This window comes from Ananas comosus, linkage group 13 (assembly GCF_001540865.1).
Source record: "Ananas comosus cultivar F153 linkage group 13, ASM154086v1, whole genome shotgun sequence".
Lineage (NCBI taxonomy): Eukaryota > Viridiplantae > Streptophyta > Magnoliopsida > Poales > Bromeliaceae > Ananas > Ananas comosus.
In genome coordinates, this window is record NC_033633.1 from 9,502,934 (window position 1) to 9,526,594 (window position 23,661).

At 37.7% G+C, this 23,661-nt stretch overlaps 2 protein-coding genes across 2 annotated transcripts; both read left to right on the forward strand.

The window, feature by feature from the left end:
- On the forward strand, positions 4,965 to 14,344 carry LOC109719182 (probable 2,3-bisphosphoglycerate-independent phosphoglycerate mutase). The gene is made up of 5 exons (XM_020245726.1): positions 4,965 to 5,316; positions 8,701 to 8,846; positions 9,243 to 9,519; positions 10,550 to 10,822; positions 13,692 to 14,344. The coding sequence occupies exons 1-5, from the start codon at positions 5,005 to 5,007 to the stop codon at positions 14,169 to 14,171; spliced, it is 1,488 nt and encodes a 495-aa protein (XP_020101315.1). The 5' UTR covers positions 4,965 to 5,004; the 3' UTR covers positions 14,172 to 14,344.
- LOC109719183 (protein RTF1 homolog) lies at positions 17,200 to 21,578 on the forward strand. Its single transcript, XM_020245727.1, has 2 exons — positions 17,200 to 17,421; positions 19,199 to 21,578. Exon 2 carries the CDS (start codon positions 19,222 to 19,224, stop codon positions 21,160 to 21,162), a length of 1,941 nt encoding a protein of 646 aa, XP_020101316.1. The 5' UTR covers positions 17,200 to 17,421; positions 19,199 to 19,221; the 3' UTR covers positions 21,163 to 21,578.

The window sequence follows — 23,661 nt, forward strand, 5'->3', positions numbered from 1 at the left end:
ATCGCGATTATTGAATCGCCGGAGGACCTAATTGTCAATATGTTGATAATTGGACTAATTTGTAATTGTTACAAATTAGTGGTATTAATATGTAAATATTACAAGAGAGGACTTACTAATAGTTAGTAAATTATAAGAGGACTTATGTGCAAATGTTGCATTATTAATTTGATATAATCAAATTAATATAAAGATCGAATCAAATTAGGATTTGATTGATCTAACCAATTAAGGAAAAGATAAATTTAAATCTAGATTTATAATTATCCTTAATTGTCATTATATTATTAGGAATAGGATTATATTCCTATATATATAATATACGGGAGTTTTTAGAAAACCCAAGCCGTCATCTATCCTCTCTTCTCTCTTCCATCTTCTAGCAAGAAAGGCGTTCTTTTGCAAGGGAGCTAGCACCCCGGTGAGGACATCGATCAAATCAAGAACCTCGTGTGGATACCTATAGAGGCCGGACGCGTGTGCGGCTTCAAGAGAACCCGATTCCACGATCATCAAATTGAGGCAAGAATTTATCCGCGAAAAAGGTAATGATTCGATCTTACTTTTCTCCATTAATCTTAAAGAACATGAGGGATCCTAATTGCGTGATTTTTGAGATTAGATCTCGAGAGTTTTTCAAAATCAAATTTGTTTGATTTCTTTTTCCGCTGCGTTTTACCGTACACAATTTTCTAACAGTGGGTTGCCTGGTACCGATGGGATTGACGGTTTGGCATCATTGCGCAGGTATGTTGGTTGGCGCCGTACAACCCCCCCTCTGTTTGTGGTCGGCATCGTGCCCCTTCCCGTGCTTCATCCCCTCGCTGTATTCCTCGCCGTCCTCCCCGGCACTGCCGGAGGTGGGTTAGCTGGTACCCATGGACTTCGTGGCTCCTAATCATTGCAACCTATTCTACCCTCCCCCTCTCTCCGCTGCAGCCCTGTGCTCTCTTCTCCTTGCTCTCTCACCCTGTGGTGGAACAGGATGGCCATCAAGGCAACCTACCCCACTCCCTTATACTCATTCGCCATTCTCTCCGTAGCTGTAGTGGTGGCCTATAACTATGCCTACGTCTATGCACCAATGCGTCAAGTCGCTCGCCTTGCTTTTACAAGTTTTGATCCATATTGTGCTTCCTGTTCAAAAAACCCATTTTTATACATACCTTTAGTAGATAAGAAGGGATTAGTTCCTGTTCTTTGGGTGCTCGCTCCTGTTATCTTACTCTTCTGTTTGCTCGGGGTTGCGGGCTTTGTCGGAACTCCTTCCATTTAGAAGGTTTGTGTGAGGTTTTGTACAAAGAAGGTGTGTTCTTACATTCTTTTAATAGATAGGAAGGAGCTGAGCCCTGTGTTTCCCTTTTTCTGGTAGGGCCTCCTGTAGTACTTCATATACTGTAAGGTCGTTTGTCTCTGTTCCCAAGGTTTGCTTCCAGAAATTGACTTTTTCCCTTCTTGGGGTAAATGTGTGGGGCCTGATGTTTTTGTTTTTGGATTCCTTCTATGTTGTCTTCTGCTGCTCTTTTCGGTGAGTCGTGCATCGGCTTGCTTGGTCTAAATTATGAGGCTTTATAAAATTGACTTCTCATACGCTTATACTTGACAAATTTTTATAAAAAATAGGACGAGGGGAGCAAAGACCTACTCTTACTCTTACTTATTATACGAACTATGTCCGACATATGATTGACTAAGTTTTCCATGTATATAATTTCCAAAATCGTCGTTTTGCGTCATATATTCTCTTAGCTATTATTTATGTTTTTAACATTTGCTAGTATTGGTTGTAAAGCATTTCGCATCGGCCTCCCTTTTTGATTGGGTTTAGGAAATTTTAAACAGAGAAAATTAGCAATAACTTTGTTACTTAAAAAGATAGGTGATCTTTTATGAGTTTAATTTTTCGTTCTCTAATTTCTGTTTTTTACCACAGTTGTCGAAATGTTACTTGAGGAAATAACTGAGAAGCTGGGTATTGCAACCCCTGAGTGCATTGTAACTGTCGTTGCTGAAGGTTGGTATTTGGCTTACAGAGACCTTCCAATTGCACGCAGCGAGACGGTTATTGAAATTGCATGTTGTTGGGGTGCTCTGTCCCCTGATTTCATACTAGCAAAGGAAGATGCAGCCCGTGCGGCTATTCAGAGGATGAAGGGCGAGCTCGGCTTGCATATAAAAAATACAAATTATGATGATTTTGTGTTGTACAAAAGTTTATACGATAATGTTACGGTCCAACACACTGAACTGCTTGGTCAGTTCAAAAATCTAAAGCGGGAATACAATCTTCTAAAAGATTGTTACGCTTTTGCTGTCGCCGAAAGGGTGGAATATATAGATGAAAAAGTAAAAATGCGTCGTACAATTGACGAATGTCATGTGACCATCAATCGTCTTCGTGCAGATCGACTTGCCGTGACTTCTGATTGTTCTGAAGCAGGCTCTGTTTCTTAGTGCTGCACTTTTTCCTCGGGATTCCTACTGTCCTTCAGGCTCTCGCCCATCTTCTTCTGCTGCTTTTCTTCAGTTTGTCCTTGAGTGTTGCAATGGTTTACCAGCTCCTTTTCGTACTACAGAGCTGTTACTCATAACTTAATATATTTCGTTGTTGCTTTGCTTTACCAAATACGACATGTACTCTGAACTCCACTTTCTTCTCAGGTCAGCTCTATGTCTTGTAGTTTTGTAAAATATGAAATGTATTCTTAGTTTACAATGTGGCATGTACTTTGGGTTTTACTTACCTGTCCTTTAGTGTTTTCAAAATATGCCATGTATCTTTAGTTTAAAATATGCCATGTACTTTGAAAGATAAATAATATTTTTAAGATTAAACGGGGATATACCCTGCTTGAAAACAAAGTGCATAGCCAAGATAGCTGCCCAAGACCAAATTATTATGTCTAATAAAGAATAATCTTGCCAAATTTGAAATCGGTGGTTGTGATGGTATGATCATGTTCCCCCTTAAATGTCAGATGGTTTCGGTAATTAATGGGACATGAAAGCACTATGGATGGCTTGCTTAGCGGGCAACCAGTTTTAAGATTAAACGGGGATATACCCTACTTGAGAACAAAGTGCATAGCTAAGATAGCTGCCCAAGATCAAATTATCTAAGCATGCGGGGACTAGCTCTAATAAAGAATAATCTTATGTCTAATAAAGAATAATCTTGCCAAATTTGAAATCGGTGGTTGTGATGGCATGATCATGTTCCCTCTTAAATGTCGGATGGTTTCGGTAATTAATGGGACACGAAAGCATGATGGATGGCCTGTTTAGCGGGCAACCAGTGGCTCTCATTTGTACTGAGAATAGTTAGGCACTTTTCGGCTTACTCTTACTTTTACATAGATTTGCTTTTTTTAGCTGGATCCTTAATTCTTCATGGAATCCTGAACTGGCGAGCTGAATTCTAAATTGCCTTGCTGAATTTTACATTGCCTACTTGGACTCTAAATTGCCTAGCTGAATTTTGAGTTGCCTAGATGAATTCTAACAGGATTCTGATCTGGATTTCATTAAGATATTTGATGGATATAAAAGGTTACTTAATTGCCTAGCTGAATTCTAAATTCTTTATGGAATGCGGAATTGCCTAGCTGAAATGGTACATATGAAAGTTTATATATTATAAAACTTCATTAAAATTATTTTTTTTAAAAAAATTCATAAATAGGCATTTCTCGGATTAGAAAAATCTAAAAAAAAAAAAATCAAAGAAAGCATACCAGATTACATCACGATTTAGGATGAAAATAATAGCGACTAAACCCTAAAAAGATGAGGAGAAAGATGATCAGAACTAAATCCTAAGGATATGGAGGAAGGTACTCGGGACTAAACCCTAAAAGGATGAGGAGAAAATGATCGAACTAAAACCTAATGGGTTGAGGCGGGAGGAAAATATATTTAGAAATCCACGTTGTTTTGATATAGATGAGGATTTAAAAACTTTTACCTTAAATGTTGGCAATTAAATCCTCTTAGTGACACTAAAAATAACCGCCGATGTTTAAATTATCTTTTATCAGCCTTTAAAAATAATTGCTAAAAATTTTTATTTACCAATAATAAACTTGATAAATGACATATTTAACAACAATCTTTTATAAATTCTAATATATTTTGTATTTAGCAATATTTAAATAAATATTTCTATAAATAATGCTCTTATATGTAAAAATTTTAGTAATGGAGGGATTGTAAGTTTGTTAATTTTACTCAAGTGTCTAGAGAATAAATAATCGTTTTATATAATTTAACATAGTATAAAGGCATGGAGGAATTGTAAGTTTGTTAATTTATTTTACCCAAGTGTCTGGAGAATAAACTTTTTTTGGAGTGTTCATTAAATTTTTATTTTCAATAATTTTAGGAAGCCAAAGGGCCATGGGAATCATCCTTTTCCCCTTTTTTCCTTTACTTCCTATCTCTCTACTTGTCTTTTGTGTTGCGTAATCTTTACCCATCTCTCTTCCCAATTTTCCTTACCTATCTCTCTACTTGTCTTTAAGTTTAGATCTATGTCTGACTATGTTTGATAAGTTTAGATTTATTTTTGACTATATTTGATAAGTTTAGATTTATTTCTGGCAAGTTTATCTCTTAATGTAAACCGGTTAGCAATAATAACTCGTTAGGCCAAAACCACTGGCCTAGAATACTTAAGCCCAGTTATTATGTCTAATTCAATCAAACTCTCCCATCTAGTCATAATTATTCGATGTGGGATTATTATGATGTCACATATTTAATTATTACTATTAGGATTTTGATTTATATCTATATTACCGTAAATGTGTGAAAAATTAATCCACCACCCTCACCGAAATTTACTCCAAGAATATTTAATAAAATTTTTAGTAGAATGCTCCTCGCCTTCCGACAGACTATTCAGTGTCTTTCTTCTAATAGAACCCCTATTAATAAATTAATTAACCCCCGACCACCACCCCAAAATTAAAAAAAAAAAAACAAAGGAAAAGCAGGAAGCCGATTATGGAGGGGGATTTGAAGAAGAGGAGGAGGAGGGTGGCGGTGGTGCTGATCGACGGGCTGGGCGACGTGTCGCTGCCGGGGCTGCGGCGGCGGACGGCGCTGCAGGCGGCGGTGGCGCCCCACCTGGACGCGGTGGCGTCGGGCGGCGTGAGCGGGCTGATGGACCCCGTCGAGCCCGGGCTGGCCTGCGGGAGCGACACGGCGCACCTCTCCCTGCTCGGCTACGACCCCCGCCTCTACTACCGCGGCCGCGGCGCCTTCGAGTCCATGGGCGCCGGCTTGCCCATGTCCCCCGGCGACATCGCTTTTAAGGTGAACTCTTCTCTTTTTTTTTTTTTTTTTTTTCCTTTTTTCTTTTTTTTTTTAAAGAAAAATGCTAGCCAGCTGTACCCCTAAAAAGTGGGTCTAAATCTGGAGGAAGTCTGCAGTATCACACTTGAACCACATCATCATCAGTAGCAAGCCAATCATATCTCTCTTTTTAGAAAAACATATAACAAAAATATTTTTTTATTAATCATAATATGACGGGTGAATCTAAAGGGGGGAGGAATTCTACACCGTCACACTTGCACCACGTCATCAATAACAAGCCAATCACATTCCTTCTTTTCAAACAAAAGTACAATAAAAATACTTTTTTACAATCATGATGGGACATATATTCTTAAAAGGATTAATTTGATTGGTTTGTTACGCCACGTCACTAATATACCCGTTGCATTCTAGAATTTTTCCTACTAAAGGGGACAATCATCTTATTAGTTGGGAATACCACGTCAGCAAAATAATTGATGCATTCTAAAAATTTTCCTGGCACCGGAATTTAAGGAGGAAGTTTCTGACTGCTACTTTTTAGAGCGAAAACCATAATGAGATGAGTGAACCCCAGGGCACAAAATGCAATCCGATTGTTTGGAGATACCACATAATCTATGTGACTGATGCGTTTTGATTTTTTTTTTTTTTTTTCCAATTCAAAGTTTTAAATACGTATTTTAAATTTTTAAGTGTGAAATATTGATCCTTGGATGGAAAAAAAAAAACAGTTGCACCATGTCATTATATCCCCAACGAATTAAATTGGTGCCTCTAGGGTTCGCCATCCTGTCATGATTTTTTCTTTTAATTTTTGTATTTTACTTTTATCTCAAAAAGAAGAATTTGATTGGCTTGGGACATAAATGAAGTGGTGATGAAAGGGTGTTAGATATACAATCACCTTTTGGGTGTACATGTATCATTGCACAAACTATAATTTGTCATCCCTATCCTGTTATTTTATTGAGAAATGCTACTCGTACAACCCAAAATTGGGGTGTAAATCTTACGATAAAACCATCAAGGGGTTTGGGTGGAAAAAAATAAGAGTGTGATAAGACGTGTGAAGAAATGGGCTCTTGGATGGATGAGAATGGTGTGAGATTTGTACCTATTTTTGGGTGTACAGGTAGCATTGCGCTATTTTATTTCCATTTAACTGTCAAATTAAATTTATCGTAGTCAAATGAGATAGTAAAGTGATACTTTCTGCAGAGCATGAGGTGGTGAAGTGCATGTTATAGGATGATAAGATATTATGTTGTACTGCCTCGTGATTTGTGAAAGGCGTCACTTTGCTATCCTGCTTTCGTGCGGATTATAAGATGGTAAAAATGCTCCCGTGGTTTGTAAAAAGTATTACTTTGCTATTTAAGCCTCGACAAAAATGGCAAAGTGGAAATGCTTTAAACAAACTAGGGACAGAATGAAGTTTACCGTTTTTTATTTTTTAACTAGTTTGCATCTTTGTTGGATTTGTTAACATTGAAATTAGAGGACAAAAGCACCATAGGCATCAGTACTTTTTTTTACTTGCAATTCACTACCTGAACTTAAAAACATAAAATTTGACTCATGCATCGGAGTTGCCTATCACCACCTGGAATTTAGAACGTTATAATATCTGTCTAAGTAATGATTCTGTTTCTATCCTCTATAAAACTTCTGTTTTCTTGAAATTGGCTATGTTGCCTGGTGACATTGTTGTCAAAGTGAAAATGTTCTTTCTTCTTTCCTTTTTTGTTTTGACTAAAGGTATTTGCATCTTTGTTGCATTTAGGATGTTGGAATGAGATAAAATGAGGGAAAAAATTTTAAAACCATCCAAACTTTACCCGCTTTATAATTCACTCTTCGAACTTTGGACCATCGAAGTTCGCCACGTGGAGTATAGTTTCATTGCAATCCAGCACAAAACCCTCATTTTTATTAATTTGTCAGATGCCTGGTATTCGTGCGATCGCCCATGAGTCGAATTTGAATGAAATGACCAGGTCGCTGGTTCATATCTTCAGCTAGGTGATTAACTTTCCTAATGGAACATCTTTCCAATTTTACAGAAACAGGAATTTGTGGTACATTGCAAATGAACCATTATTTAGGTGATAAATTGGACTGCTGTGAAGTTTGCCGGGTGAATTGCATGGGCAGACTTTACGTGGTTCTAGAGCTTTGTCCCCTAGAATATGTCTAATGAGCCTATTTGGCCATGCTTCCGCCTCTACGTTTTGCTATAGTAATCTCTTATAGATCTTATGCTGTGCCAGATAGTATAAATGAGACTCTGAAACCTAGAACAGAATTTTCAATCAAAAGCTTCTAAATCTACCATAGAAAGAAATACTTACCCGTCGAGCAGGGACGAAAGTCGGCCTTAGTGATCCGACGGTGCCGAGTAGAAGGGTCGTTGCCTGTTGTGAGTATTTTGATGTAGAGCTTCTCCGAATAAAATATCCCAGAAAGAGATTTTGCTGGAGTTCTATTTGAAGAAGCAATATTATCTTTCTATTTTAGAATATTTTCAAGAATTCGTTTTGAAAAAGCAGTCACTTCAAGTAGGAGTTTCTGCTTGTGGAGCGAAAAAGCTTATTTTGCAGCAAACAATTTGGGATTTTTTATGAGCCAAATGCCTATTATACTTTTAGCAATTGAGAAACTATTTCACAATAGAGGCCTAACAGGAAAAGAGTCCTAATTTACTTGACTCTTTAGTACACAAAATCTTCTCTAATCACCAATGAATCAATACTAATCTTGTAGGCATATGAATTCAGGCAATACAGAAGACTAACATGAAATAACATAAGGTATTTGGCTTGGCAAAAATGTTTTAGAGCTTAACCAAATTGTTAGAAGTGTGATTATGCTTTTGAATCATTTGTGTTGGTTATTAATACAATGCATTTAATCATGACTTATCAACAAACCATTAAAATTCATTATATCTGACCAAAAGCTATCCTATTATTTGTGAGCTGACCGTAAAGAACAACATGGTAGAAAGTGCTGAAATTGATTTTAAATCTCATGCATTCGGGAAATAAGGAAAGTATTTTGTTCTTATATAAATTAATTGTCCTATGATATTTGAAGTTGTCGTGGCCTTCTTGTATATGAAGGTTAATGCAAAAGCTTCTTTGTCTGGGACACGTACATTTTAGAGCTGTAGAATCTGTTTCCTTTTATATTGTAGCTTGATTGCTTCGAAAATTACATGACTAATGAACTAGGTAACGATAGCTAATATAAATAATGTTCCACCTTTTCCTTTTACAGGATTATGTTCTTTTTTTTTTGAGTTTCATTTGCACATATGAGTATATGAGAACAGTGTTTATTTAATCTAATATAACTCGATTTTATTTTGTACGTCAGTCTAACTTTGCTACCTTGGACGAGAATACTGGAATTGTTGTGAGTAGGAGGGCTGATCGACATTTTGAGGAAGAGGGTCCGATCCTATGTGCAGCTTTGGATGGAATGAAGCTTCCTTCCTTTCCTGAATATGAAGTGAGAGTCAGGTGCAATTACCTTCACTTTTGGGAAGAGTACTTAAGAATAAGACAACAGATATACAACTAGACAGCTAGTTGTGCACAATTTCTAATGCTGCTAATATGGTATATGCTTGTGCTCATTTGAAATATTTTGTCCAGATTAGTAAAAGAACTAAGGTTAGCTGTTGAATCTTTGAAGACAAAATTGATATCCTGGTCAAGCTTCATGAACTAAATTTGCAGTTTAACACGGAAAAGTTCTATGGCAATAAGATTGAAACTGCTGTCTAAAGTTTGGGAATATATTTACTAGTCAAATCAGTGGCGTGAAAAATAGAAGTTTGCTTGAAGTTAGGCTTCCCCTTTGATATTTTGATGTTAAAGTAGAAGACTGAAAATAATGGTGCTTCTTTTCCTCAGGTATGCTACTGAGCACAGATGCGGGGTAGTTGTGAAAGGTCCGAAACTGAGTGGAAATATTTCTGGCACTGACCCATTAAAGGACAATCGTTTACTTCTTAAAGCAGAGGCATTGGATGACTCAGAGGAAGCAAAACTCACAGCTGTGGTGGTCAATGAGCTTTCTGAAGAAATATCACGAATTCTGGTGTCCCACCCTTTAAATGCCAAGCGAGCAACAGAAGGGAAAAATATTGCAAATGTTGTCCTCTTGCGAGGTTGTGGTATAAGAATTGAGGTCAGCTTAAAAGAGAACTAATCATTATTACCTCAAGTTTCGACTGCTGTTCTCTATTTCACTTGGAGTCTATACAGCAAATATGCTACATCATGGTCATTGACTTCATGTTAAAATGTGCATTAGGCCACAAAGCTAAATCAAGCTGAATCCTTTGAAATGTTGTTACTCTTCTAGCTTTAACAATATAAAAAGACCTCCTTGCCCACATGTACATATGCACTAATGGAAAAGGTTTTGCCTTATTGATGACTTCAGATTGTCAATCCTCGTACGAGAAAATCGCCACCTTGTGGTAGTTGAAGAGTGCAGCAATCCTTTTATAACACGTACGAAGCTCGACCAAATTTTTAAGATCTGGGGAGCCTTTACTTCTCTTGGTCCGTGTCTCTCAAGTTTTAAAATGTTCAAATGGAGAGGTCTATGAAAATTTTCATTAGGTTCTGAAAAGCAGTGCGAAAACTATATTGAGCTTAGTAAATCATTGTACCTATAACAACTTCTTAGTCTTTTTCAGGAGTAACTCTCTTCATAGTACTGATTAGTATTTCAGTATATGGTTTGAGCCCTTTAGTTCATTTATGGTTTAGAATTGTGATATTTTATTTATTTTGCATAACGCAAGCTTCGCCTACAGAAGGTTGCTTACGTTTGTATTTTAGTTTTGTCCCTTTAATGACCTGAGTTGTTGCATCTGAAGACGTGAATTATTCTGGTTGATGTAGTTCTCCGCGGTTTATAAGCAAGAGCATAGCGTTTCTAACCTTCGTATAGTGTTTTGTGGCCCCATACAATTTTGACATCATCTGCAGATTATTGGTTACTTTATTCAAGTTGATTTTTTTTACCTTTTTCCCCGAAATCACTGCATAAATTCTTGTGTTATGCATTTTGTGGCCGTATGTTCTTTAATCGGAGTCCTATATGTGTTTTTTGCTCTCCCTATAATACTAGTGGCCCTCACTACAGTGCTGATACTTCATTTGCCTTTCTCATAGATTATTTAACTAATGATAATTGCGTATCTCAGGTTCCTTTGTTTGAAGATAAGCATGGTCTGACCCCATGCATGGTGGCGCCCACCAAAATTATAGCTGGGTTGGGCCTGTCTTTGGGTATTGACATCCTCGAAGCTCCTGGCGCAACTGGAGATTATCGAACGCTGCTAACCTCAAAAGCTACAGCAATAGCCAAAGCACTTTCTGCTCCACTAGAGCCACCTCCACTAGTTCTCGTGCCAGGAGAGGATGAACGTAAACCAGGACGAGAAAATGGATATGATTTTGGATTCCTCCATATAAAGGTAAGAGGTTTTTATTTCTTTTGTCCAGTTCTTTATGGCATGAATCAAGGTTTTAAGTGCCCGTCGGCACGGGCCGTATCCACCGTGCCGTACCGTGCCAACAAGATACCGGCACGATACAGACCCTGTGCCGATGGCACAGCTCAAAACCCTCTATTCTTTAAATTAGTAAGTAATTTCCTCAATAAAGTTCAAAAGATGTGATAAAAAGACACAATGAATAGTTAGAATATTTTGTTGCTAAAGAAAATAAATATTTCATGCTATTATGTATCGGTGCACAAGAATTTTTTTGACTGGCACGCATCAGCATGGCTCGGCACGCACCGTGCCGTCAAGTTTCCGGCACGACCCCGTGCCACGGCACTTAAATTCTTGGCATGAATATGCATATCTATATATATACACCCTGTTTTTTTGGTATCTTGTGTTATATCAAATTTGATGATTCTAGAGTAATCAATCGTTGTTGCGGGTGTGGCCTAACGACACAAATGTCGCATAGAGAAAGGAATTACTGTAGTGGTTTTATTTTTCATGCTTGACTAAGTGCCACTTTCGCTTGGGATTCTGTAATCGCTTTTCTGCTGGATAAGCAGAAGTGATGCATTTGAAAAAGAAAGCAAAGGGAGCTTTTGCTGTCATGGAAAGCTGAAATGGACCGAGAAAGCTGAAGCAAGCTAAATAAGATTTAGGACTTACAGAGCTGGTCTTATGACAATCCCGAACATAAGCTAGGTCGAGCTAGCTTAGTTTAGTTCATATATTCCTACACTTCTGCATAAACAATTGCCAAATACTTATGTACTAAAATGCACAAAACTCCCCTCGAGATATCCCAAGATGCAAAATTTACCCCTCAATAATCAAAACCTGCAAAAAGCCCCCTCAATATTCATGACTTGTGTCTTAACTATCTTCCTTTAGTCCTCTGTGGGGGTTTTTGTTGGAAAATATTGTAAAATATTTATTATGACAAAGGCTTTGTCAAAAAAATATGACAAGTATATGTTAGAAATTTCAAAATTATCAAAACTGCTTTTCTCTTCCTTTTTTTCAACGCTAAGTACACATAAAGGGGTAACGTTTGTCATTCTACCCTCTCCTTTAATGCTAAAAAATCGAGAGATTTTTTTTTTCTTTCTTTCTTTTTTCCTTTTTTTTGGATAAAATAAAGAAGTAGTATATGAATAAATCCAAATTTTTGTGTGTACTAGATTAAAATAACTGGCATGATTCTTTTTTTTTTTATTTTTCCTGATCGGAAAAATCCATGAAAAAGAAAGAAAAAGGATAGAAAAATTTTTTATGGTCAAAAATTCATTCATTTCCATTATTCCACAAGAAGAAAAAGAAGAAAACAAAGGTTCTGTTGAATTTCAAGTATTCAGCTTCACCAATAAGATACGGAGACTTCACATTTTTTTTGTGGATTTGGTCATCAAGGGGGTATTGTGCAGCTCACAATATTTACAAGGGTTTTTACACAATTTACACATATTTATATACATTCAATACATATAGGATAGCCAAATATTGTGTGCAAAAGGTCTTGAGTGTTCTTGAATAAGGATTTCGAGAATATGGAATCAAGGTTTGTGTGGATATTCCTAATTTGAAAAACTGACGGCTTGTTTGGATGCACGAACATCTTGTTATGTACGTATCTTTTAATTACTAAATTACTAAATAAGCTTGTAATATTAGGTTGATGAGGAGTATGATCAAGTATCTAGAAAGGCATACTATGTTCATCGTCCACGTCGTTTTTTTAGAATAAGTAAATCACCTTTTAGTTGGAAAATACTATTTTAAGAAGTTATGGGTCACAAGGAATTAGAAGGATCTAAAATCAACTTCTTATAGTCTGCAATCACAAAAGACAATCATCATGGTGCATAAGTTGTCACTGAATAGCTTGTTCTAACATCCAAACAGACCCTTAGTGCAGAATTCCGGTTCCAATAGTAGGCGATGAGGAACCCTTTTCTTTTTCCATATTCTGTCAAGTGCTAACTTGTGAAGCGAAATTTATCTTATTCATGACAATCTGTGTTTCACTTTTCTTTCTTCACTCACTCGAGTTATTAAGTGTGTATATTTAAGACTGCAATACAGTATTCCCCAATCTAGAAAGATATGGAAATGCCAACATACCAAAAGCTTGAAATCTCAGTCTTTAAGTTATGTGTTGAATGACGTGGAACGGTAAACCGGCACTTAATGAAACTATATGCTTATAAAGTAATAAGTAAGAAACACGATGGCTACATGAACAAAAGCTATTTCTGTACTCAGGACTTGGTTTATTGTTCGTCATTTTTGAGTACTTTCCTAATTTTCAGTATTCATCGTCACGTACCGTTCTGGCTGTAGCTGCGCAACTGGTGAAAGTGTTGAAGGTGAAACCTAGTTTTGACCTCCATGAAACTTTAAAAGGTTGAGAACAAGATTTTGATTCTCCTATAGAGAGTAAACAAGAATATTTAACAGAAGTAAAGGTATCAATTTTTTAGTTCTATTGCATTTTACTCCTTTAGTTGTCTAATGAGTGGACCTTAAAACGAAGAGCTAAGAGAGGTTTATCTGCTGTAGTCATGGTTGGGTGAGTTGAAAATAACTGACGAGAACAAGAATACTAGCGACGGTAAACAAAATCCTCGTTGCTTATGTTACGAACGTGCTTATGTTTTCCTTTTTCCTTGGCTTTTGAAAATTTGTCGCACTAAATATCCTACCTCACTAGTCACTATGCAAGCTTTATGTATGAACAATCTTTAGTTTTTACTTAAATTATAACATCGATCGTAGAATAACACGACATATTCTTGTAGTCTCGTTCTTATTATTATTGTCGGCGTTCTCTCAGGCGATAGATGATGCAGGCCATGACAAGGCAAGCATGCTGAAAATCCGAGCTTTAGAAGCTGTAGATCGAGCCGTCGCCCAGCTGGCGAGGCTCCTCTGGGAGGCAGAAACTTCCGGAAACTTTGAATACTACCTCTGCGTCACCAGCGACCATTCTACCCCGGTGGAGTACGGCGACCACAGCTTCGAGCCCGTCCCGTTTGCAATATGCAAACTAAAAGACTTTGTCGACGCAGTCGGGGAGGCTACTGTGATCAATACTCCCCTCGATCCTTTCCCGCTCCCCTCCGTGAAGGCCGGTGAGGATTTAAACGACGAGGTCGATCTGTCTGAGAAAAAGCAGCTTCGGCATAAAGCCTTTGGCGGCGATTCGGTATTCGAATTTAACGAAATCGCGGCTGCGAGGGGTTGTCTCGGGAGGTTTCCGGGAAGCGAGATGATGGGTGTGATAAAGAAGTTTATGAAGCTGAAGAATGAGTGAGGGAGCGATTTTACCGCAGTAGCGTAGTAATATTTAATTTTAACTGTTGTGTTGCTCCGGGAAACTGTATCATCAGATGTAAGCTGAGTGTATGTTCCCGCGCGAAGGCGCGAATAAGGCTTTAAATTAAATGATTGAAACTGAAATTTGGGTGCCTAAATCCTTTTCTGTCATGTTTACTGCCCTGAAACTTTGGTTGAGATTTCGGATCTTCTCGTGGTGTTTTCTGCGATGCCAATGCCAGAGCCTGTTCGGATCTTCTCGTGATACCATTTATCTAGTGTTTAAATTGTGTTAAATATATCATATATTAATTATCAAAAGTTATTAATTTTGGGATACTTATATACAAGACAAATAATATGAAAAATTACAAAATTCGGTCTCTAGAAAGCTTATGTACCAATGATCAAGATTAGTTGTGCTCATGGCATATTTAAATGCCCAATACCAAGTCAAAGTAAGCAATTTTTTTTATTCTTAAAATGCTATTTGTCTTATGGTTTGTAATTATTCTGCAAATCCTCCATTTTTCTACGCAAAATATTTAAATTATTGTCATGCAACTAGAGTTGAAAAGTTATAGGAGACATTGTGAAATTGTGAAATCATCATAAATTTTCAACTAGTAGACATATTATAATACCATGTATGAATTAGAAGGTTTTGTCCTTCTCATATTTATTAAGGAGCAAAAGTAATTCATTAACAAAAATATACAAGGTTCCAATAACCTCCCAATCTGAGTAGCATACTTAGGAATGAATTTTCCATTTTATTTATAAACTATACAACATGAGTACCCTTAATCAGTGAAACAAATAACCCCTAAGCAATCATACACATAAAAATCAGATTTGAAACTGATCGCACCTAGGTGCACATTTGGTTCAGAAGAAGAAGCAAAATTTGTTAGATCCCAGATAGTTCTATATGTAAGATATAATAGAGCTTCACTCTTAACCCGGTTGAGCCAGGATTGTACAGCAGAGAGAGCGAGGCTCTCATGCTGTTGACTGTTGTGGGTAGAGAGCGGTTCCAACCCCACAAGGTCGGTTTATGTTTGCGAGATGAGTCTCACATCGTCTGGTACTTGTGAGTCTGAGCCTGACGGAGACATCAGGGCTTAAAGGGGGAGAGATTGTTAAATATTTTGGGTGGTGGTTAGGTCTAAGAGGTTAAGAGAGTTAAGCGTGCTAGGACGGAAATAGTCCTAGGATGGGTGACCCTTTAAGAAGTTGGGGCGTCACAAAATTGAACTATGAATGAAAATGAGCCAGAATCGAAAACAGAATGATAAAAAGAACAGTTTGTTTGGTTCATAAGAGAAATCGGAATCGAAATAAAATCAAATTCAAATTAAAATCCAAAGAAATTACATTTTCACTAAAATTTAAATTTTTTTACTCAAAATTTTTTATGAAAATTTGAGTCTAAATTTAAACTTACAATTTGAACTTAAAAGTTTGAATTTACAATTCAAATTCAAGGTCAAAGTCAAAATTTAAATTCTGAACTATAAATTACAATTTTAATTATAAATTCATATTTCAAACTCAAATATGAAATAATGATTTAATTTAATGAATCTTATGAATTATATTTGAGTCAAATAGTTATTAGTGGAATATTTTTTTTTCAATCACTCAGGAATCAAAGTTAATTTCCACCATGGAGGTGGGAGTCATTTTGAGGAATTCGAATCCTCTCAGAATGGAAATAGTACTGCCAATCCCGGAATTCGAATCCTCCCAGAATGAAAATAGTACTGTCAATCCCGCAATTCAAACGCTAACAATTAGAGTAACTGATTCCAGTTCCCATTCTAAATCTCAAATGCTTCAAAAAAAATATGTCCTTAGTTTGGTTCACCAGTTTAGATTATGAATCTGAGTGAAATTTATTAATTATAATAGTTGTTGTTTATTTTATAGAAATCATATTTCGATTCCTATTCCACTATGGAATAGGAATGCCTCAATCCATTTATGGTCCAATTCGCCTTTGAATCTCAGATTGGCCCGTTCCAGTTAAACCACGCAAAACTCTCTTTTTATAAACAACTCCCCCTCATCTCCCTTCAGCACTCACCACTCTCTCAACCAAAACCTTTACTTACAATTCTATATGCCAATTTTGATTTCCATTTTAATAATAAACTAAACAGTTTTGAATAATTCGCTATTCTATTTTTCATTTCAAGGCAATTCAATTTTATTTCTCATTTCTATTTTAACCACGAACCAAGCATGCTTAATTGCTAAGGAATTGATGATTGGTACCTGAAATCCATAATTTTGAGGCCAAATTGCTTTATACTTCTAGCTAAATTAATTTATTAAGAAAAAATAAAGGCTAAATTATGAAAAACCTCCTTATAAATACTCACTTTTTTTTTATTTTTTCTTTCCAACTTTCAAAAATCTATATTTTACCTTTTTAATATTTTAAGTTGTTGCATTTAGCCCCCTTCGTGAGGTTCCATCACCATTCCATTAATTTTTTATAATTTATATCAAAAATATCCTTCAAAAATAATAAAAATATATTAAAATAATATTTTTTTTTGATAGAAGAAGTAAGGACAATTTCGTCATTTAGCACGCCCACACCTTCGTGAAAAATTTCTAAAATTTTAAGAGGACAAAATGTAGGTTTTTGAAGGTCAGGGTAGAAAACTAAAAAAAGGAATATTTACAGAAGGTTTTCTGTAATTTAGCCAACTGTAAATAAAGAAAAATACTTCTTATACATCCCAAAAAATGGTGTAGATCTTACACCCGCAATCTTAGAATAGATAAAAATCGAATTGATTTTTAGTAAAATTTTTAAAAATAATGTGATAAAAATGGCTTTAGAATGAAATGGGTGTAAGATGTATACCCCACTTTAGGGTGTAACTGTAGCATTGCTAGTAAATAAAGCTAATAGAGTCTTGAGGGACTTTTATGTAATATTATCAACTATCAGGGACTAAATAACACAAACTTGCTATGCATCCTCTTTTGTTTCTTTCCCAATAAAATCCTCCGCACCACCACCCTCACCGTGTCGCCCCCTCCTCCTCCTCCTCCTCCTCCTCCTCTCTCGATCGATTCGAACCCCTCCAAACCCTCGGATCCTGCGGTGTTGGGGGGGTAAGAACCTCGATACTCTCCCCCTCATCCTTTCCGGCGAGCGTCGGCGGCGGCGGAGGAGCTCCGGCGACCCCCTCCGGGCGGTGGCTCCGCTTCCCGTCGGTCGATATACGGTATATTGCTTAATCTACTCTCACTGCGCCTGTGGTTTCTTGCCCTAACCCTAACCCTAACTTTAATGCCGATCATATGAGGTTTACCTTCTTAAAGAGTGAGAATGAGAGGTTGGGAGGTGGAGAGAGAGGTTCGCTGCGATGGGGGTTTATAGAAAAGGAGAAACTACTGGCTAAATTTTTTGTACTTGGTTTTGACTCTAGTATGTATATATGCTTAGGATTACTTTGAATTGTATAAAGATGATAGGGTTTGCATGGCCGATCTATTTCTTGTTTTGAGGATCCTCAATGGCGGAATTTGTTACTTGATTTTTGTTTGAAATTTTGTGGCAATTCATGTGCACAATTTTCTTGTTTTCAGGAGTAGATGATGAGAAACCCGATACGCGAATATTTTGGGATCTATTTCCCCTTTTTCGCTGACTTGCTCAGATGATCTAGGTTAAAAATACGGTAAATAAATAGGAGAAGTAATTTTTTTCCCCCCGTAAATTAAGTATCTTCTGTTTAGTCTCGGTTTGCGCGCATTGCAGCGCGTCTGGCATATGCCTCGTCTGCGAAGAGCATCTTGCTGGATGTCTTTTCCACCCGCAGGCGCGAAGGCAAGAAAACGACAGCAACGGCTTGTAACTGCTCTAATGTGTTGGGCGGGAAGAACATTCGTATTCAAATAAATGGTTCTAAGTGTGAACAATACGCATCACACGAGCTCCAACAAAAGAGAGCCTTAGTGTCTTAGTCCGTCATAAAAGGATAACGGTTGTTTTCTTTCTAATTTTTACCATCATTTGGTTGTTTGTGATAATTTATCTTTGCTGCTTGGTCTGATTTACTCCGGGGTGAAATAGGAAGTAGTGATATAACAGGAAAAATTATGTGAGAGAAGCGACTTTTTAAAGCTGTAAACTACTTTTCAGATTCATATTTAACAGCAACTAATGCTGCGAATTTTAGATATAAGTCAAGTCATCAATTTCTTTTTCTATATTAGTAAATATAAGTATCAGCTGCTTGTTAATCAAATATCAGCTACTTTTTAATTTGCCTTTGCTATTTTATCATCATCACATGTGCACCGAGTGATATCATATGTCACTAAACATTTTATATTCGCTATTGAAAGTAGATCAATTACATCAAGATTTTTATTGTGATTGATATAGTGTGTTCTTTTTCTATATGATTGTTTACTACATAATTGCCGAGAACACTCATTAGCAAGATTGTAGAACACTCGTTAGCAAGATTGTGTCTATTACATATTTATTCCTCTGTACACATGCTTTTATCGTATTAGCAATTGGTAATTAAGTTGGTGAAAGTAATTGTTTGCTTGGTACAGTTGTCCCAGCCCTCTCTTTATATAGTTAGTGGTGAATAACTTACAATTATATGCAAGGGACAGGGTAATTAACCTTCATATAAGTTTTTTGCCAAAACTGGACTTAAGAGCATAAAAGAAATGGTGTTAACACATGAAACAGAAGTTTCGTGACTAGGTTTACAGCTGCAAGCAGACCTTTAATCTGCCTTAGTTTAACCTAGCTGTGCTACTTTTTCATGTTAAGCTAGGATTTACCTGCTCAAGAAGCCATAGGTATTTACATACTGCAGTATTACGAGCTTCATATTTTCTTAGAGAAAAATAATTTCTTGGATCATATTGTTATTATTTTGCCCCATAATGTTTTTTTAGATCTTTTCTTATGGTTCATCTGATTTTATCTTCAAATTTAACATACGTACTAAATAGTCAGTGCTCATGTGCTTGCAGGTATTTGAAGGAGACCTTTGATCATGGCAGAGTTGGAGAACCTGCTTTTGCAGGCTGCTGGGAGAACTGGCTCGTCAGGGGGACGGAAGCTGTCTCACTCACAGTCAAAATGGCATAGACAAGGATCATATTCTGATGGGAGTGATTCTAAGGACGACTCAGACGGCCCAAACTCTAGGTACTCAAAGAAAAAACCCTCAGGATCGCAAGTCCCTCTTAAGAAGCGGCTTGACCAAGATTATGATGATAATAATGATAGACACAGCGGAGATGAGTCCGACAGTGCCCCCTCAATTGGCAGTGATCTTTACAAGGATGAAGATGATAAGGAGCAGCTTGAGCGGATGACTGAATTGGACAGGGAGATGATACTAGCAGAACGGAGCACGAGAATCGACGACTACAAATTGAAGAAGATGGCCAGGGCCTCATCATCGAAGATGGAGAAGAAGGGCCGAAAAGAGAGTCCTCCCCCTCTCCCTTCCCGTGGTCGCTCTTCAACTCGGACTGACTCTTCAACTCGGACCGACAAGAGCGCTGCCAAAAGTGCGTTGAACGAACTGCGGGCGAAGCGGATGAGACAACAAGACCCGGATGGCTACCGTAGGAGGTTGAAGGATTTAGCTGGAGAGGGAGTAATTGGGAGCGTCAGTAATCGTGATACTTCACCAAAACGTAAAGCGGGCAGTCCTCCTAGTGACTTAAGCAATGAAGCTGAAAGTGGAGGAAGATCGGATAGTGAGGATGAGGGGTTTAACAACGACAACAAAATGGACGATGATTTATTAGAGGACATTTCACCATCTAGAATAGACCCTCTTAAGTTTGAAGATATTAGGGACATCACAATCCGGCGGTCCAAGCTCGTGAAGTGGTTTATGGAACCCTTTTTCGAAGAAGTCATAGTCGGGTGCTTTGTGCGGCTCGGTATTGGCAAGACCCGTTCTGGGATTCCCAGATATAGGCTGTGCATGGTTAAGAATGTTGATGCGACCGACCCAGATCGACAGTACAAGCTGGAGAACTACACCACTTGTAAGTGGTTAAATGTTGTGTGGGATAATGAGGCATCAGCTGCCAGGTGGCAGATGGCTATGGTCTCGGATTCTCCTCCGCTCGAGGAGGAATTTAAAGAATGGCTTCAAGAGGTGGAAAAAGCGGGTGGGAGGATACTGACTCGCCAGGAAGTGCTCGACAAGAAGGAAGCCATTCAGAATGTTAACACTTATGTGTACTCGGCTGCCACAGTGAAGCAGATGCTTCAAGAGAAGAAGTCTGCTTCACTGCGCCCGATCAATGTCGCGGCTGAGAAGGACCGCTTACGGAAGGAGTTGGAAATCGCACAGAGTCGGAGGGATGAAGCAGAAGTGGAGAAGATCCGGGCGAGGCTCAAGGCGTTAGAGCAGAGGAGGCAAACCAAGCAAAATAATGAAAAGGCTGTAAAATTGGCTGAGATGAACAGAAGGAACCGGGCAGAGAATTTCAAAAATGCCTCAGAGTTGAAGCCCGTTAATACCAGTTTAAAGGCTGGAGAGGCGGGTTACGATCCTTTCTCAAGAAGGTGGACAAGATCAAAAAACTATTATGTGTCAAAGCCTTCTGCTGCAAATGAGGAAAGTGGGGGTTCTGCAGTAGGTAATGGGGATGTGAAGGTGGGGGAGGCTGGTGTTGCTGCAACAGCTGCTGCTTTAGAAGCAGCTGCTGGTGCGGGGAAACTAGTTGATACGAACGCACCAGTGGATAAGGGAACGGAATCAAACATGCTGCACGATTTTGAGCTGCCTATCTCATTGGCAGCTCTGCACAATTTCGGGTCAGGTATTCAGGGCGTGCAGAAGGGTTTCATGGCGAGAAAGCAGAAAATAGAAGCGACGATTGGGTACAAGGTCTCAGAAAATGATGGGAGGAGGCACGCGCTGACATTGACGGTGAGCGACTACAAGAGACGCAGGGGTCTGCTTTGAATGGCTCCTGATATAACATCTGGTTTGTAATCCATGACTTCAACTTTCATCTGCCGCTATAAATAATTTTCCTAAATTCTTGTTTGAAACAACGGATAGTTAAAAAATATTGCTCTCCTTCTAAGTAAGCTCATGGATATGGATTTGCCTTGTAGATGTTATGCTGTTACAGGCTTTGAAAATCTTGTTTGTCTGCTGATTAAGTCCATAGATGTATCTTGAATGATGGTTCCGTTGGTGCCGTCCCCTAATTATGAAGTTGGTATTATTCGTTGTATTCACATGACTTTTAAAAGTCAGATGTATCAAGACAGTGTCTTCAACTTCTCGTCTTGGTCATCTTACATTTCCTATTATATTACTTGACTTTGAGGATGGTACTGAAAGTTCAACGGATAGTGAAATATCTGAGTGTCATAGTCATGCCTCTTTGCATCTAATTGGCACATAAAAGAATTTGTAGGAAGGCAACGTTACTTATCGTATATATGTTTTGCGAAGTATATCGCGAAGTATATCGATGGTTAATTGTCAATTTTTGTATCTTACTAGCTTTGATATTCATGACAATTTTAGGTTCCTTCTTCACACGCCACAGTTTAGATTAGTTCGCCTTGAGGTGATTGCAAACAATTTGATACTTTTAGCCATATCGAAATTTTCTATTTAACTATGTATGAACTTAACTAGCTGCATGTTTATTTATTTTATCATGTGCGAGTTAACTATGTTTGTTACTCTCAACAACACAATTACTGTTTATCTCTACGTACCTGGAACATCAGTTCTCTGTGCTCGTAGTTTGATCGCGATTTGTTATCAATACGATTTTAATAAATTGCTTTATTTGAATTCTGCGCGGTTATCCGACTTTTTAGTTTCAAAGAGACAGATCAAAGTCGGAGTAAACATTCTTTGGTGTATCTTTCTTTCTTTCATTTCAATTTGTTCCCCCTTTAAAAACAGGAGAACCTGTTTTATTAGTTTCAAAACATCCTGTTGCTGATATTGATTCTCTGACATTTTCTTTTTTCAGATTAATCTTTTCTGTACTGCTGATTAAGTCTTAGTATTTTAGCTTCCGCCTGGAAATAAAATAAATAAATAAACTTGTTAAATAGCAATAAAACCAAACTAGACCAAAAATTGCCTGTTTGGTTTGGTTTTGTGGTTTGCAAACGGGGCAGATGGCGGGTCGGGTTCGTGATGGGTTAAAAAAAATTATCCCATAAACCCCAAATCTGCCCTGCCGCCCCAAATCTGCCCTGCAGACTAATATTTTTTTTTTGGCTAAATTACAAAAAACCTTCTTGTAATAATCTGCTTTTTCACTTTCCCTTTCTGACATTTAAAAACCTACACTTTGCCCCCCTGTAGAATAAAAAATATGCACTTCACCCCCTACCGTTAGGGTTCCGTCAGGGTTCCGTTAAAAAATATATTTTTATGCCGAAAATATTCCTCCGCCATCTCCCTGTTGCTTCGACTCCCTCCGGCTTGCCACCTCGCCACCGCCTAGCCGTCTAGCTGTCCTCCATTGTCTCGTCCTCACCCACATCCCTTTCGCCGTCCTCCGCCGTCTCCCCTTCGCCTTCTTTGCCCTTCTCCTACTGTCGCCCACCTCGGTTTTCTCCTACTGTCGTCGAAATCGAGGGCGGCGAGGGTGCAGGAGGAGAAGGGGAGCAGGTGGAGAAGGAAATGGAGAGAAATCGCGGCCGAACGAAAGGGTGGCTGAGGAAGATAGGGAAGAAGACGACAATGGCGAGGGGCAAAATGGTCATTTTACACACCGTAACCCCGCTGTGAACATTTTTTATTTTACAGGGGGGCAAAGTGTAGGTTTTTAAATGTCAGGGGGGCAAAGTGTAGGTTTTTAAATGTCAGGGAAAAAAGTAAAAAAACAGGTTATTACAGGAGGGTTTTCTGTAATTTAGCCTTTTTTTTTTCACATATTATTAAAGTTTTGTGCATATGAATTAACAATTTTTTAATAGTAATGGATAATATTATCTAGTTATATATATAAAATTAACAACATCAACTATGAAAATCAAAGATTGCAGTAATAATTCGGGATAAAATTCAAAAGTTTAAAATACATACGTATTAAAGAAAAACAAAATCTATTAAAATTACAATACCGGCTTGAGAAATGAGAGCACACACTTATTTAAAATTTAATTTTTTTGTAAATATATTATTTTTAGAGGTATTTTTTAAAAATATAAATAGTTTTCGGGACGGATTTGGAGCATGTTAAGATTTTTTCTATTTCTGCCCTGAATTCGCCTCGGATCATAAAAATTACTCCGTTTTCTGTCCCGAAATCGTTTGTTTTTTTACCCATTTACTGTCTCATTTACGGTAGATCAAGGCAGGAGCTCCACCAACCTGAATCCATTTGCATTCCTAAATGTACGAACGTTAGCAGGTCGGTTTTCGCCAATTCTTAGAAAAATTGAACCAAATTCGAGGGTCATCACCAAAACTGAAATCGAA